General features: G+C 40.9%; 2 protein-coding genes across 2 annotated transcripts; one reads left to right on the top strand and one right to left on the bottom strand.

Annotated features, from left to right (window-relative positions):
- Nucleotides 1-2,030: 2,030 nt before the first annotated feature.
- Nucleotides 2,031-9,176, bottom strand: nrbf2b (nuclear receptor binding factor 2b). Its single transcript, XM_074618887.1, has 4 exons — nucleotides 8,957-9,176; nucleotides 6,798-6,882; nucleotides 5,466-5,506; nucleotides 2,031-4,301 (listed from the first exon to the last, which is right to left on the bottom strand). Exons 1-4 carry the CDS (start codon nucleotides 9,047-9,049, stop codon nucleotides 3,585-3,587), a joined length of 936 nt encoding a protein of 311 aa, XP_074474988.1. The 5' UTR covers nucleotides 9,050-9,176; the 3' UTR covers nucleotides 2,031-3,584.
- A 1,889-nt stretch (nucleotides 9,177-11,065) lies between these two features.
- On the top strand, nucleotides 11,066-17,746 carry LOC141758314 (NHL repeat-containing protein 3-like). Its single transcript, XM_074619566.1, has 3 exons — nucleotides 11,066-11,518; nucleotides 13,546-13,748; nucleotides 14,775-17,746. The coding sequence occupies exons 1-3, from the start codon at nucleotides 11,260-11,262 to the stop codon at nucleotides 15,372-15,374; spliced, it is 1,062 nt and encodes a 353-aa protein (XP_074475667.1). The 5' UTR covers nucleotides 11,066-11,259; the 3' UTR covers nucleotides 15,375-17,746.
- Nucleotides 17,747-17,995: the final 249 nt, after the last annotated feature.

Here is a 17,995-nt window from a genome sequence, read left to right as displayed (position 1 = left end):
AGATTAATGCAGCTTTAAGAGAACCACACCAATGTTTTTGCATGTCTTAGTCTGACCATCTTCCAACAATGCTTTCTGAATGAGTTTCTCTTGGCTTCCATTATTTTATTAATTTACAATAAGGTATGAAAATTAACTTTGCATGCTTGATAGAGGTGAAGTCCCGCCCCTTGGACCACCACGGGACCTTATTTCAGAAAAAAATATGAACGTCAGTCAACGGCAAGAGACAAATATTTTTTTTTGATCCCGTTTAAATTGCGCCATGAATCACTCATATGATGTTTGTCAATTTAAAACAGAATGTTGCAAGTCAAAACTATCAAAAAGTGTTGAAGTATCAGACTGTGAAAGCACATAATTAGAAAAACTACACACCCAAAAGTCGTCTCTCTCGGAATCTACGACGTCTGTGTGTTTCCTACTGGGATGATCGACACCAGTAACGTGTCTGATCGTTCTTTCTCTTCCCGGCTGATAAAAACACCAGGAGTCGCTGGATAAAACACATCGAGTCAGATAATGTTTCATTTGTGCGTGGTCATAGTTAGTGTCGGTGATGTATATTGTACGAGACGAGAGATATAGTTCACTGAGCTGTTTTAAACAACTCTATTCTACGACATTCATGGCGCAATTCAAACGGGATCAAAAAAATATTAGTCTCTTTCCGTTGACTACCGTTCATATTTTTCCGAATTAAGGTCCCATGGTGGTCCACCGGATGGGGCGGGACTTCCCCTCTCTATATGCCACTGCATGGTAATGCAGTTCAAATCAGTACGCCGCTACAACTGCATTGCCACATTCTGTGATGTATCGTGTAACTACAGCAAGTAGCGCTGCAACTATTATTTTCCTTATCAATTAATCTGCCAATAATTTTTAATTTTTATATTTTTTGGTCTGAAATTAGGGAAAAATGCCCATCACAATTTCCTAAAGCCAAGGAAGTGCAGTGTTGAGTGCGAGCTCTTGAGATCTATGGGACATATTTGTTATGTACACAATGAGTAGTGTCCTGAGAGGGGCCCTATAAACTGTTACACCGCTGAACGGCATGCTGGGTACCGCTCGCTCTCCGTCGCTCGCTACAGTACATTCAGGAGCAGACGCCGGAGATCTACGAGACATATTTATTAGTCATTTTCTCGACAACCGTTTATCCAGTCAACTTCACACTTGGCGGGTGTATTGCTCAGGACCCGAGGAAGCGCTGTGTCGAGTGTGAAGTCGTTTGGATGAACGACTCTCGAGAAAGCTGCAAGCAGCAACACCGGTTTAAACATGCAAAACACTGGCAGCAAACATCCCATTCTCGTTGCAAAGCTCTAGAGAAAACAGCGAGTCATCAACTTTTGTTGCTTGCAGTGTGAACAAGCAGTGACTGGATATGTCTGCAAGGCTCTATCACCTTGTGTGTGCTTCAGCCTGCATTCCCATTTTAGTTAAAGGGATAGTTCGGATGTTCTGAAGTGGGGTCGATAAGGTACTTATCCATAGTCAGTGTATTACCTACAGTAGATGGAGGTTGGCACAGCCCTAGTTTGGAGAAACAGACAGGAGTACCAGCACGGGAGCAAAGCAATGTACTGCTGTGGACGGGGACGGTAGAAAAATGGATTTTAGACACGTAAAAAATCAGTTTAAGTGTACACTACATTAAGAATATTTTCACAGCTTTACCTCGCCATCTAACAGCCCTTTATGATGGGGAACTGAAGCCGTTCTATCCGTCTATGCTCTCTTCAAAGCCACCAGACTCCATTGACAAAATCAGTAATTTTCCTTCGCTGGCTGACCACCATCTACTGTAGACCACGGACTATGTATACATACAACCCCACTTCAAATAATCCAAACTATCCCTTTAATGTCATCAGTGTGTGTGTGTGTGTGTGTGTGTTTATATTGCTGTTGTTGCACAAAAACACCAATCTGCAAAAAAAATCAGTGTGTGTATTCTCTCATTGGCAGCTGTGACATGCCAAAGACCTGCTCATAAAGAAAAAAATCACTACATACACAAATGATCATTGAAGCCTTTAATTCAAGTACACTAAAAGAAAATAAAAAATGCAGCAATGTAGTTTTTCTTCAACAACAGCAATATGCATTTCTGTGACTGAATCACATGATCCTGATGTATATGTGTGTGTGTGTGTGTGTGGTAGGGTTAGACCAATAGCTCTGACATTGTTAACAGGCGGTCCAGTTGGTGCTGAGCATTTTTCAATGAGGCTCTTAAAGGAGCAGTTCACCCACATATTCTGGAAGAATATTCATTCAGAAACTAGACAATGATTAACAAAGGAAGATTTTAAGACAGATATAAGGAAAGTTCAGTTGTTTTCATTGATAAGGTTTCAGGCAACGGTGTGTTTCTAACTAACACGTCACATTGATGCTTTTTTTCTTCTTTCTTTTCAATAGAGTTAAAAAAGAAATAAGAATTCCCTGGTTCTGTTGCTGAAGTAAAAAAAAAAGGTAATACAAAATCACACTGAAATTTGTAATAATACAAATTACAAAACGAAAATCCATCAATATCATAATAAAATAACATAATATTGTTGTTTAATGTTTACTTAATTAAATACTTGACAAATTATCATCATTCGCTACAGCCATTGGCCTACAAATATTATCCAGAAATCCTCACAGGTACTGCATTTAGCATAAAAAATATGCTCAAATCATTACATGGCAAACTGCAGCCCACTATGACTTGCCCCAAACTGCATGTGATTCTCATAAAGTGGGCATGTCTGTAAAGGGGAGACTCGTGGGTACCCGTAGAACCCATTTTCATTCACATATCTTGAGGTCAGAGGTCAAGGGACCCCTTTGAAAATGGCCATGCCAGTTTTTCCTCGGCAAATTTTCGCGTAAGTTCGGAGCGTGATTTAGACATGGACATGGCTGGTATCAATGGATTCCTTCGGTTTTCTAGTTTCATATGATGCCAGTATCTTCACTCTGGCTTTAAAACTAAGCTCGCTACAACCTAAAAATCGCAAGTTGCGTTAATGCGTTAAAGAAATGGCGAAGAAGCGCCGTTAAAATGAATTAAAACGCAAATGGGACACACACACACACACCTTTCTGCTCAATACAACATTTCCAGCATCACTTAAAGGGATGGATAAAGATATAACGATATAGATATAATCACTATAATTTAGCTTCCGAACACTGAACTTGTTCAGAGTTATTTAATGGCTATTTCCAGACACCATGCAAAAGACTCAACATCCATCACAATCTCACTGATGTTCCATCTGACAATGTGGGTGAACTGTTCCTTTACCATAGATTGCATTGTATTAGTGGTATAGCTGTTATCACTTCACCTGCCGGTTATTGTTATTAGTTTTGTTGCACCATTTGTATCATTCTTATTAGTGCAGAGAGTTTGGAATCTCCATCATAGCTCTGTCTCGTCTCTGTGATGTCTCTGTCCTCTTTAACATGAGCAGAGGTCTGATCAGACAGAGCCTGTGCATCCAAACTCAAAGCCATATTGGTTGAACCCTGGTGCCTGTGTGTGTGTGTGTGTGTGTGTGTGTTGTGTGTGAGACATGTTATAACAGTTTGTCCCTGTCCAGTAGCTCCTGTAGTTCATTCTGGATGTCCTCTGGCAGCTCCAGAGGAGGCAGGTCGTCCAGACACAGATCTTCCTGAGCTGGCATCTCCAGCGGTGGCAGCTGAGGGATTGCGATCTCCTTTCCCTTCCCCGTGCTTTTCCTCTCCTGCCCACCCCCTGTTCCCATGGCGCCGCCTGCTTGTGGCAGCACCCAGAGCTCCGAGCGCTCCCCAAAGTCCACCGCCTCGACTGCCTCGGAGCGCAGCCGGACGTTTTCCGACTGTAGCCGCTCCTTCTCGGTCGTCAGCCGCTGGTTTTCATCCATCAGGTGGTCGACCAGGCGCCGCAGGTCCTTGATGGTGGTCTGTTGTTCTTCCAGGCGAGTTTTGTCGTCTTTGGTGGTCTTATATCCGGGGCACAGTGGAGTCAAAGGCTGGCAGCCTCCGGTCTGCCGAGTCTGAAGCTGGTAGAGCAAGGTGTCGTACTCTCTCTCCCTGATTCCTCCCCCCTCTGCGGCCGAGAGGCCCGGGGAGCCGTGGGGCTGCAGCTGGCCTGCGGTCTGGGTTTGGGTAAGGAGGGCTGGGCTGCTGGAGGGCTGCACCTGGCCGGGTCGGGCCTTCGTTGCCTCGCGACGAGCCTCTCTCTTCCAGCGCTCTTGGATCAGTCGCTGCTGTTTGATATGACTGTCCCTCTGCAGCTCCATGGACAGACGAGCCTACAGACACGGAGCGTTAACACCAGCCACAGCACTCGCAATATTAATAGTAACACTGACATATCAAACTGACACAAGGCAAAAAAACGGAGGCCCTGTTCACACCTGCTGTATTAGCCGTGTGTTTACTACGTGTTTATATGCATATGGGGTGGGGAAGTGAGATCGGATCACAAGTGGTCACTGAAGACACATGTGGAGACGCATTTTAATGCCAGGTGTGAACAGACGTACTTAAAGCAGTCCACTTGTGATCGGATCACTAAGGACGCATGTTAATACCAGGTGTGAACAGGGCCTGTATGTCAGTGTGCAGCCTTGTCTGTAAAGCATTAGTAAACAGGTACAAACTTGGTTCTGAAATGAACTTTGTAAGTGTCCAGAGATTTTTTTAAGGTCGGTTCTGTTATCGGTACTTGAAGGACCTCTGCGGTTTGGCCAAAAATAATTTCAGACCCTGCATAGTATGCTGAGGCTGATAACTAACTGTTATGAATAAGCTCTAACGAAAGCTGACTGTATGTAGCCGTTTGGCCTAATTTGCCACGTATCTTAAAATGTGGTGAATTCTTGTAGACTTACAGGCTGAGACGACAGCCCCTCCTGCCTCTACCTACCTTACCTGTCCAGCAGTGGATTCACATCAGCAGTTAGAGCAAAGATTATATATTAATAAGAAGTGAAAGTCTATTGTTCGTTCCATTGCAACATCAGCGCCCAGCGGCAGAGCTACGTCTCTGCCATTTTGGACTGAAAGCGACTACCGGATGCCAGTAAAACGTCCGCCTACAAAGTGCCGTACAAACGTAAAACTAAATTATTTCTCTTCTATTGTCATGTTTAATGTCTCTACCAAAATGACCTGTGTGTTGAACAATAGAAATTATAAATATGTATACTATACTTACTTACTTATTTATTTATTAAACTTTTGCCTGGCCGCTTCTCAGAGGAGCATAAAGTAAGCGATGGACATAAATGGAAGTTAGAAAAGGTCACGTCTAGAAGATAACCCGCAAATTACGAAGTCTGATCTGAGATCTGCAAAAACTCTTGCGAGACTCGCTGCCCGACAGCCAATCCTAATCTTAACTTTTTGAGGTCAATGCCTGACTTTAACCATCTCGCGAGAGTTTCCCCTACACGCAAAGTGGAATGTCTCACCTGCTCACACTGTGTTGTCTTCATTGCATTTGTCAAAAGATCTGGGAGAGAGACAGAGACAGACAGGTGAGAAACACAGGAGGGGGGCAACAACTTTGCCTGCTCCTCTGAACCACAAACTTCCATTATCAATGCAAATAGAAGCCACAATACATACTTAACAGCCTCGGACAATGAACGCTGTAGCGATTTACATTCATTCTATGAGACATGAAACTTAACGCATACACTAAGTATTGGGACACTGACACATTGTTTGTTGTGCTGGTTCAGTACTCCAGCATTGGACTGAAAATGAAACAATGATTGTGAAGTGATAGTGATGTGTCTGAGTTGTTATTTGACGGTGTTCACAACCACATCAGATAAACTGTGTAGGAACCCTAGAGGGGTTGTTTCACTTCAAAAACAGAATAATGAAAACTTTGATATGAGCATGTGTCAAGGAGTGAAGCAAATTTTCGCCTCGCTTTACTCGCGTGAGTCGGACCGCCGGTATTATATGTGTTCATTCGCGCTAGACGCGCCGGAGAGGAGAAGGAGCTTGTCTCCAAAGATACCAACAACTTTTCTTTCCGCCATCAACGATGGAAGAAATAACCACTGGAGCCGTTTTGTGGAAGTACCACATGTCAGAAAACCAAACGCCATCGTGTCTGGGTTGATAACATCACCCGGCGGCGAGCTGTATTCACATACAGTGCCATTGCACTGACTGTATCTAACAAGCCACATGTTGCTACTGTGGTATAAACCCAAAATAAACACATTGTGCTGTAATTTAATTGCAATAAACGGATCAAACGGATGCTGAAATAACTACATAATGATGCAGATTTGTAAAAAGACAGAATTCATGCTTTGTCAGGTCTGTCCACAAGACGACAAGCAAAGAACTTTAAAGATGCTTATTTTCTGAAAGGAGTTTGGATCGATCAGTACCAGGCTATGCAGCTGCTCCATCAACACTCAACATAACATCATCTAGACATAAATATGGCAGCAACGTTGTGGTTTATACACATCTATTTATACTCAGAGTTTGAGAGTTTGGTCCGGTCTCTGTACAGATATGATGTACTATCGGCGCTCTGGATGACCACAGAAAGCTACAATATTTTTTTCCTCCATTTCTGAGGAGAATCTCAATGCTGATAGGTTTTCGCAACACAGCGTACCGGTACGAATTTGCTTCTATTGACTTTGTATGTAATCGCGCTGCACGAAAAGTTTGCTTCGCTCTTGGTGTGAACGCGCCATAAGACAAGCTATCCTTAAAGGTAAAAGCATGAGTGTCACAGACACAGTGTCAGTGTCACTGAACTAACTTACCTGCTGCTTTTCCATGGCAGGAGATGGCCTCTTCATACTTCCCAGCCACTACCAAACGGTCTGCCGTCCTGCACTGCTGATGAGCCTGTAGAGAGAGGCGGACACATGGAGGGAAAACAGATTCAAATTAGGTTTAAAACAGAGAAGACAAAGAGCACAGTCAGTGGGCAGCTGTATTGTTTAAAAGGGGGTAGATTGAAAAGAATTTAGGCAGTTTGATAAAGAGGAAGTGGGTGGAAAAACCAAATTAGATGGGAGGTAGAAGGAGGGAGTTCAATATCGCACAAATCAAGGCAATCTTCTTTGGTTCAGGGTTTACACAGGATACAACTAGAGCTGAAAACTAATTGGCAAGAATTTTGATAATTCATTTATCATTTCAGTCATTTTAGTGGTACCAGCTTCTCAAATGTGAGGATTTGCTGCTTTCTTCATCAAATAGGACAGTAAACTGAATATCTGTGGGTTATGGACTGTTGGTCAGACAAAACAGTTTAAATATGTCACCTAGGGCTCTGGGAAATTTGAATAGGCATTTTTCACAATTATTTTATAGACAAAATGATTAATCAATTAATAGAGAAAATAATCCCCGGATTAATAGATAATGATAATCAATCGTTGCAGGCCCCCACCTTCTGGGGGGCGCTGGTCGCACTCTAAACAACAGCAAAAATAATATATATATATTTTTTAAATGCCAGTGGGCGCCCTTCTTCAGTTTCTGCACTGAGGTAACAAATGAACAAAAGATAAAGAAAGAAATACACCTCAAGAAGAAACTTTAGTAATTAATAAGTATTCTTGGGTGTGTAAGGGTATTATGGGCATTCCATGTTAAAGATGATATTCATCTGTTAGATCATGATAGATTCAGTCGGAGCCGCTCTATTTTCTTTGTGTTTTTGTAGTTATTGTTTTAATTACAGTTGACGTGTATTACGATGTGTTATGTTAGTGTATGATGAGTAGTGTGAATGTGTATTTTTGTATTGTCACCATGTAAACTATGTGGACCCCAGGAAGAATAGCTGCTGCTAAGCAAAAGCTAATGGGGATCTAAATAAACAAACAAACAAACCAATTGTTTATTTATATTATAATAAATACAGTTATTTATGAAAATACAAAGCGACACCACTCCTGGGGCGCTCCAAATCCAAATTTCACATAATAGGGCAACAAAAGGGCTAGAGCCGGCCCTGGCTATATCCTCCACTATCATCATAAACAAACACCAAATGAAGAAATATCTTTTAAGAGAATTGTGTTCATCCACACATTTGGAGAATATATGACAAGGAACACTGAAGCTGTTCTGGATCCTACCTTACCTTACCTTACATACTACCCTTATAAGATAAGATAAGATAAGATAAGATGAAGCTTTATTAATCTCCAGAGGGAAATTCAGGTGTGAAAGCAGCAACATCAGCAAAAAGAGTGAAACACAAGAGAGGTAAAGGTATACAAAAATTATAAAAACAATAAATAGAGATATAAAAGATACAGAGTGAATGGGTGAACATAGTTTGTGCAGTATGTACAATAAATAAATGTAATATGTAGGTTATGATATATTGTTTTTTCCTTTCATTTGTCACCCATGTCTCTCTCTCTATATCTATATCTATATATATAGATATAGATCTATATAGATATAGATCTATATCTATATCTATATATAGGTTGATACTGATACTCAGGGTTAAATAAATACTGACTCCCTTACAATGCTCTTCCTTCAAGGAAATGTCACAGTCATTGTCCTTAATGACAACAAGGAGACATTACAGATATTAAATAATACTGAGGTTAATATCTAATCTAATATATCTAGTATAATTATCCTGTGTAATTGAGAATGGGAACAGTGAAGCCATATAAAAGAAACCTGCTAACAGCAGGTTATTATTAATGGCCTTGTAAACAAGTAAGGTTAACAACTTGTAACACATTCAACAACAATACTTCTTAACATTACATAGAGGAACATAATAAAACCGACCGTAGCTGACCATGCTCCAACACCAGGACGTAAATACACCATGTGTGTAGCATGTCCAGGCTAGCAGTTAGCAGTTAGCAGCTAGCTCGGTGTAGCTTAGCGACGCTCCAGTAACGTCAGCCTGTTATTGCAACATCAAGACCAAACTTACCAGATTCAGCGGGCTGTCCACGACCTCCATGGACTCGATACTTCGACGGGTTACACTACATGAAACTCCTCTCTGTCCCCCACGGACTGTCATCCGCAATAAGATGAAAAAGGAGTCTTGGAAATGAACATAAGAATATTTAGCTGCAGGGTCAGGGAAGCACAGCCGCTTCCACCACAGCACAGAGCTGACGTCAGCACGTCGTGACGTCAGAGCTAGTGATGTGTTGGCTCCGAACGAGCTGACTCAAAGAGCCGGCTCTTTTAAGTGAACAATAAGAGCCGGCTCCCGTCCGTTCTTTTTTCTTTACTTAAAGGGACTGTTTGTAACTTCTTATACGTATTAATCTACCGGGTCGGGATCCCATGCGCGCTCGCGTGTGGCTACGCTGTTCAGACCGCTCCGCTGCCTGCTTGCTTTCACTCACACAACGCGTGCATTCTCGCTCCACCTCACGTCGTGGGCGCACACTACACACTGCAGGAGAGTTAGTTTAGCTCTGAGAATATCTAGTAAATGTACAGTGGACGTTTGTGCAGAAGTAAATGCTGCAGCTCCTCCAGACCAACAGAGGTTTTCCGTGTCTTGTGAAGTGTAGTGGAAAATTACACTGATGTCTCTTTATGCAACAGTGGAAAGTTACTGTCTGTGTTATCTTCGTCGCATGTAGTGGGAAAGTACTGAGTGTTGACTTTTACTGGGACACTGTTTGGGTAAAACAACTCTTTATCTGTGCAAAACAACTCCTTTTCTCACACTCCCTGTTGTAGATTTCTATATAGTCACATTGTAATAATCTGCTGGAGCGCACTCTTCTGCAGACTTTGTGTGACTCTGTATAACCAGTGCCTCTTCTTGCAAGAATAAAATACAACAAAGACATTTCATCTGTTCGAGATCCTTATTTCAGCGTTCATTAGGACTCATCTCGGAATATTGGAAGAATTTCCATTACAGAAGTGACAGGGCTCTGCAGCGAGAAATGTTATCGTTTCCAACCGGGTGCCATGTCTCCCTGTTCACTCCGGGCGCATTCGGAGACGACAACGTTACTCGCTGCGGAGCCCCGCTGCCTCAGCCCCGGTGGCTGAAGCAGCGGGGCTGAGGCAGGAAAAGCCAACACTAGGATCAGCAGTGATCCATGGAAACCTTTGTCTGGTCAGCTAACATTACTGTCAAGCAGGTGAAATATAGAGTGATATTGTGGTTTTAGCTGACGTGTGTCGCCTCACTGTTCATGTCTATATAGACCGAGCAAGCGCGAGCCCGACGCTGACTTTCGTTGACTTAACGGCCACAGGTGACGCTGTTAACAAGCAATTCTGAAAGTTACAAATAGTCCCTTTAATTAATTCAAGGAAGGCAGAATGATAGGATGATCTTCTCCGCACCACGGGCACTCCATGCACTGACTGAGACTGAATGTTGTGTTAATGACGACCGTGTGACCAGTCAGGTGATGACAGACAATCATGCCATCAAGCAGGGAGGGGCGGGAGTGCGCGGCGGTACAGAGCAGGAGGGAGAGGAGGAAAGAAAGAGAGAGAGGAGTGCGGTGCACAAATAGCAGACAAGATGAGTGACAGTCGGAAACGAAGCAGCATGTAAAATTATGATATTCAGGGAATTATAAGGTTTAGTATAATTATATTGAATAATTTAAGTGATATATGTGCACACATACTAATCATAGGTCAAAACAGCGCTAAATTTGGCTGAATTATAAAAGGCAGAAGTGGTAAAACGAAGAGCCGTTTGGGAGCCGAAAGAGCCGGCTCTTCTTGGTGAGCTGAGCCAAAAGAACCGGAATTCCCATCACTAGTCGCAGCCCTACAGCACGTTTTGGTCACATGATTTGCTGCGTCAAGCTACTGGGAGTATAAAACGATTGCCCTTCAAATTAAAAGCTTTAAAATAATAGCGTTGAAATTGTCGCAGCTGTCTATGTAAAATACGTACAAGCACGTATCAGATATGTATTCACACGTTGAGTTTGAACACTTGCTGGCCCCCTAAACCTGGCTAGTAACCTTAGAGTAACGTTATTATGGATTTGTGTGTCTTGATATGTTAGTAATGCTTTTACTGTGACACTTTGGGCGGAAATGCACTGTGTTACTCCCTTAAATTGCCCTCTGTTTTGTTTTCGTTTCGAGGAAGTGAATGTGGTCTGTAGGTTTATAAATTATATATAAACCCCAGTCTTTGGTGTTTCTCTGTAAACATTTAGCTAGTCAGGTTTAAAGCAACCGTCACTGGACCCGGACATTGAATGCACCACCAGCCAGCAGCTTGAAGCCCTGATGCTGATGAAGAAGAGAGGCCATACGTGTTTGATAGCGTCCAGTATGGCTTCATTCGTTGTGCTCATGATGGTGCTGTACGGCACCATCGTCACCCAGCTGCCAGGCAGCTCCAGCCTCAGACAGGACTACCAGATGCTGGGCAGACCCCTCTACAAGCTGGACCTGGGCTGGCCCAAGAACCCGGAGCTCTTCACCGGGGACGTGTTCGGAGTGGCTGTCAACCAGTATGCTGGGGTGGTGTATGTGGCACAGAGAGGTAAACAAACACATACAGGACCTCTGACTCACTTCATCAAGTTACAGCTAATCTGCTTTTTGCTTTATTTTGTTTGTGTACTGTAAATGTAGGTTTGTTGATGATATTCCTAAAAAACATGTTTGTTTGTATATAAACATTTACTTTATTTTAAAGGTTCCATATTATAAAAAAGTGTTTTTTTGTTCATGTTTTTTTATTATAAAGTAGGCTTAAGTCCTATATGAATGCTGTGAAAGTATGGAAACGCTCAATCCACTGGGAAATACACACAGCCCGTATTCAGAAACTCTGCATCTGAAACAAGCTGTCAGGATTTCTGCCCATTTGTGATGTCACAAATATACAATATTTAGACCCTTTGGTTAGATAGATAGATAGATAGATAGATAGATAGATAGTAACTTTATTGATCCCGAGGGAAATTCAAGTTTCCAGCATCACAGTTCCATAGTGCAAAACATGTTAGTAAAAAGGCAGTACAAAAGTTAGTAGTGCAAAGTACAAAAAAATATACCAGATATAAAAATACAAGGAGATGAAGAAAACTGTTAAAACTGAATACAGTGCAGGGTAACAGCTGTGATACAGGACTATTAAAAAAGTGAATATAGTGCAGAAGAGACTGTTAAAAAGGAATATAGTGCAGGGTAACTCCAGTAGCTTAGTCTATGAAAGTGCACTGTGTGCATTATTATATATATAATATAGTAAATATAAAAGGTATTATGTATATAAACATTTACTTTATTTTAAAGGTCTCTTATTATAAAAAAAGTGATTTTTTCAAGTTGTTTTATTATAAAGCAGGCTTAAGTCCTATATAAATACTGTGAAAGTATCGAAACGCTCAATCCACAGGGAAATACACACAGCCCGTATTCAGAAACTCTGCATTTGAAAGAAGCTGTCAAGATTTGTGTCCATTTGTGATGTCACAAATATACAATATTTAGACCCTTTATACAATTTTGGCAGGTGGCAGGGAGTGAGAATGGCTGAGCAGAAGTACTTGATTCAAACCTATTAAAAAAACGGTTTAGCTCATCGGCTCTGGCTTGATCCTCTTCCATGGGCTGGCTGGCCACATTGTAGCCTGTGGTGAGTTTCATGCCCGACCACACCTCTCTCATGTTGTTCTGTTGTAGCTTATTTTCCAACTTCCTCCTGTAGATGTCTTTGCTCTCCCTGATCTTCACCCTTAAGCTCCTTCTGCACTCGTCTCAGTTCCTCCCTATTTCCATCTCTAAAGGCCCTCTTTTTTGCATTCAAGGCAAGGCAAGGCAGTTTTATTTGTATAGCACATTTCAACAACAGGGCAATTCAAAGTGCTTTATGTAAACATTCAAGAACATTGGGACAAAGTGCAAAAGAACATTACGACATAATTAAAACAGTTATAAAAACATTAAACATTAGAAAATAAAAACAATTTAAAAAATAAAAGCTAGGATAGAAGCTAAAATAGAATATAACACACAAGAGTAAAAGCTCTAGTGCAGTATAAGATCATTATCTGGTTTAATAAAAACATTTCACAAACTGTTTAAAAGGGCGCTGTGTGGATGAAAGAGAGGCATGGTTAAAGTCACCAGATATGGCTATGAAAGCATTGGGATGACGTCACATGCGTGCTTTGCGTCAGCAGAGGGCGGGATGTAGACAACCAAAACAATAACATGTGAGGCATGTTTTGGCAGTTAAATTTAGCACCAAATCTGTGTAACAAATGGTATCAATCCAAAAATTGCTGCAACAACATATGAGACATAATAAAGCATGGGGATGACCATCATATACTTAATATATATACTTATAAAAAAGACAAAAAACAATGTGGGTCTCAAAGGGTTAATAGAGAGATCAAATTAAATGGAAATGTTCATTAACATTTGTGAAATTAATTCCAGATTGTTTTCTTCCCTTATTCTCTTAACCACACTTTACTTGGAACAATTTGAAAATCAAATCAGTATAAAAATGTGGTTAACATTTCACACACACATTGCCTTTTGCTTTGCTATTAGGTGACAATGTGCCCAAGGTGCTGGTGTTCACCACGGATGGTGATTTCCTCATGGCCTGGAACACAACCACCCTGGAGATGCCTCACGGTATATTTTTAGCAGACGCCGCCTCGTCAAACCCCACCGTGTGGATCACAGACGTGGGCAACGGCCCGTACGGCCACTGCATCAAACAGTACTCACCGTCTGGGAACCTCCTACAGGTGACTGCTTCATCTAGCATTTTCATTTGTCACTAGAAATCTTTGGTTCGGGTTGTTTATTTGTTTATTTGTTTTGCACAATTTAAGACTATTCAACATAACAAAAATGAATAATATACAGTGCAGGAAGAGGCAAAAAACCCACTGGGCTTATCTGAAGCCTCCACCTATAGAGACAAGATTAATATAAAGAAATAATATGACTATATAATAGTGATAACAATTAGGACAAGATATATATATATATATATATAATAACAACAATAACAATACAGTAAAAATATCAAAAAGACAGGTGTGTGTATGTGAGTGTGTGTTACGTGGAAGTGTATGGTTAGTGTTTGTGAGGAGGATATTGATTTAAATATTTATAAAGACTTCTGGGAAATCATAACCAAACCACATTGTGAGTGGGAAAAAATAAAAAACATAAAAACAGATACATGGACAACATGGGGAAAAGCAATTACAAGACAGCAATTCAATTAAATGACCCCTTTTAAGCGACTTTTGAAACATTTGACAGATGAACAGTTTATTGATAGATGTGAAAAGCTACTCCATAATTTGGTTCCCCTAAATCTTATTGAAAACTGACCTCTACTAGTGAGGAATTTAGGAGGATGAAGATCTAGAGATTGATGGGTTGAGTAAGAATGGACCTGAGAATTTGTTTTATAATAGGTCTTGAACTGCTTAGGAATATTCCCACCAGAAAGTATCTTATAAATAAAAATAACATATTTGAGAAATATTGACATCATAAATAGTAAGAATTTTGATTTTCTTAAATAGAGGAGATGTTGCGAGTTGCAATCCTCACAAAACGTTTTTGGAGAACTCAAATTTTATGAAGGTTTGTAGGAAAAGTACTCGCCCAAACTATATTACAATATAAGGTTCCACTAGCTTGTTTTCCATTAAAGTATTTAGTGTGATATATATATATATATATATATATATATATATATATAATTAGAAAAGCCAGATGTTGCTTGGTGTTGAATCTGTTCTGGTATCTGTCAGGTGCTTGGTACACGAGGGAAGGCAGGTGCCGGGTTGAACCCTCTGCAGTTCGACCAGCCGGCTGAGATCTTCGTCCACGACTCCGGAGAGATATACATCGTGGACGGCGACGGCGGGATGAACAACCGCCTCATCAAGCTGTCCAAAGATAAGGAGGTGTTGTGGATGCACGGAGAGAAAGGACAAGGCATGGCTCAGTTCTACATCCCCCACAGCGTGACCGTGGACAACGCCCTGAGGGTGTGGGTGGCCGACAGGGGGAATAAGAGGATCCAGGTCTTTAACTCCATCACCGGGGACTGGCTGGGGACGTGGGGGAGCTGCTTCACCGAGGACGCGCCCTTCTCCGTCCGCCTGACCCCGGACAAGAAGTACTTTGTCGTCGTCCAGCTCAACACCAACCAGATTTCGCTGCTGGATGCCCCACCGGTGGGATTGATCGGCCAGTGCACTGTGGTCAGTGTGATCCAGCTGGCCGATGACGTGAAGCCCCACCTGGTAGACCTGGACCTGAAGACGGGGGCCCTGTACGTGGCTGAGATCGGAGCTCAGCAGGCCCAGAAGTTCACCCCCTTCAGTCTGGGTGGAAGCCTCCTGTAGCGCCACACTTTGAAAATGGCATGATCAATCAGAAACTAACTTCGCCTATCATTACCAATTATTTAAAACTGGACCAAAAAATGTCCATGTGTTATGTAAATTTGCAATCATGTGATCCAGAAAAAAAATCACAAAACAATCTTTTATGAGCCCTCCGAAAAAGACATTTGAGGTTAAGATGTCCAAGGTATCCCCTGACAACCCTGTCTCATAGAAAGGACATTTTTTATAGTACGAATTTGCAACAGTATTTGTTTTGAAAGAAACGTAATACCATATGGAAAGTTTTTTTTTAAATCAAGAAAATAAGGAGTCCTGCACTACAAAAAAGTAGCACATGGACTAGAATAAACAAACTAATACGAATCATTGTGTTTTTCTTCCCTTAGAATGAACGGGTCCTCTTCACAGAGCCGACCGCCATTCACATTTTCATGTTTTCTCGTCGCCCACCGTAGTTTTCCTACACGCTGGGCACACGGGAGAAGTTTCAGTTGGTTGCAATCTGCAACCTCACCACTAGATGCCGCCAAATCTGACATACTGCTCCTCTAAGAGAAAATAACAACAATATAATAAAGATGAATTATAAGACCAGATTGTGAATCAGTAGATTCTTAATATTAAAGGATCCGGAATCGAAAGACATGATCAGGAAATCCCTGCTTTTAACTGAGCCGTTTGATGTTTGATTGAGAAATGCTTACAACAGAGTCTCTTGTTAAGGGCTCCTCTGTGCCTGGCTGGTAGCACCGTTCACTGATCCATCCATCGTAGTATATAAACGTAGTTTCTTTGAGACAGGGTTTCCTCAGTCTGAGCATGTGCTGCTTTAAAAATGTAATAATATTCCGCATTCAATAATACAATGGAATTCAAAGCGACTATGTTGTATTTATTGTAAAACAAATTCACAACAGGGCATGGTTCATGTCAATTATTAGTTAAAATACCATTTAATAAAATACAATTTAATATGCAGTTAAATTGGTTTCTTCACAATAGAAAAGGGAATTGGTTATTTGTTATCATGTGCCATTGTGAAATCATGTGCCATTTGTAGTTTTCTTGACTTTGGACTTGGTTGCTGTTTCCTTTTGTCACTGCAGACACTTTAAACTCTTTTGTGCTTTTTTGCCAGTTCAGCCTTTTGCCATGTATATGGCTATTCAAAGACATTTAAAAGGCTAGAACTGAATTGTTTGAATTATGTTGCTGTTTGGTCCGTCTATAAATATAATTGAAGCGTTTCATAATGCAGTGAATAGATACATTGTATGATTGAGTGAATCTTTCTGAAAAAAAGATCTAGCCAGTGTAGGTGTGTTTAGTTAATCTTGTCTTGCACTATATTTCCTGTATTACAGAATCACCTGTATTTTGACATTATCATTACTGTGAGAAATGTATTGTGATTGATTTATTGCTTATTCAGTGACTCTGTGTTGCCACTATCCGTCACTGTGCAGGATGTGTGGGTAAATGAGTGACTTGTGATTCACCGGGAGATTCAGTGAGGGAGGAAATGATACTGTTGGTTCAACATGCCCTTCGGAGAGCGACATAAAACTACGAGCTCTGTTCCTGTATAGAATTGTAGGCTTGTTGCACATATTCTCTTTGCATTCTGTATTCAAGACAAAATTCTGTCCAATAATTGACGATCGTTGCACTTATTCACTTAAAAAAAAAAAAAAATGTATTTAAGAAATCTAAATGGTTCCGTCCAGTTTTACACATTCCATTCTTTTACACATACTCCGCCTGCAAAAACAGACAACTGAAGGAGCTTTGTCAAGTCAAATAGATCTCACTTTGGGCTTCTTGGAGACGACAGATCTTTAACAGAAAGCCTGCGTTACTAACATTAAGTTGAGATCTCGAGAAGCAGCCTTGAGAAGTTGGTATCTACAACAGCAATCTGAAATGTTCCCATGATGCATTTTGGTGTCCAGATATACTTTTAGAAACCGTGTTCTATGCTGACGATGATGTACTGTATGTAAAGTGGCCAGTGTTTTAATAACATCTGGAGGAAGTATAAATGATGGTTTACTTGGTTTCATTTCACCATCTTCCATGTGTACAATGAAATGCGGATGCATGCGTTTCTTGGCATACAGTACTTTGCATAATATTCTTTGGTGTTGGAAAATGCATGTTAAGCTTTTCTCCAATAAAAACGACACAGTGAGTTGGACTGCATATACACTATGTACTTGTACTTGTGGGTTTAAAATTGTTGTAAAGACGTTTTATTTTTAATTTTCAAGTCACTTTTTAAATGTTATTTTTTGTGTGTGTCTTTGAAGTCCACACTGGCAGGGAACCCAAAGGTGAATGATACATCATATTAAAGATATTTAATCATACATGTAGCTGTGTGTTTCATTTGTACTATGAAGGTATACTGTCAGTATCCAGTACTATAATGAAAAAGATGATTAAGGCTGGATATGTAAGAGTAATAGCAGCATTTTGTACCCAGTTCTTTCTTATTGATTTACAGGCCCAAACTGCTTTTACTACCATCAGCTCCACTTCCATTGTCTTAATGCTTCAGAGTGCCTCTCTTAGTATAACTTACAAGAACAGGGCCAATAGCAATACATCTGATAAGT

Source organism: Sebastes fasciatus, chromosome 20 (genome assembly GCF_043250625.1).
Source record: "Sebastes fasciatus isolate fSebFas1 chromosome 20, fSebFas1.pri, whole genome shotgun sequence".
NCBI classification, from domain to species: Eukaryota; Metazoa; Chordata; class Actinopteri; order Perciformes; family Sebastidae; genus Sebastes; species Sebastes fasciatus.
The sequence above is the reverse complement of the archived record's forward strand: the minus strand, read 5'-3'. Positions and strand labels throughout refer to the sequence as shown.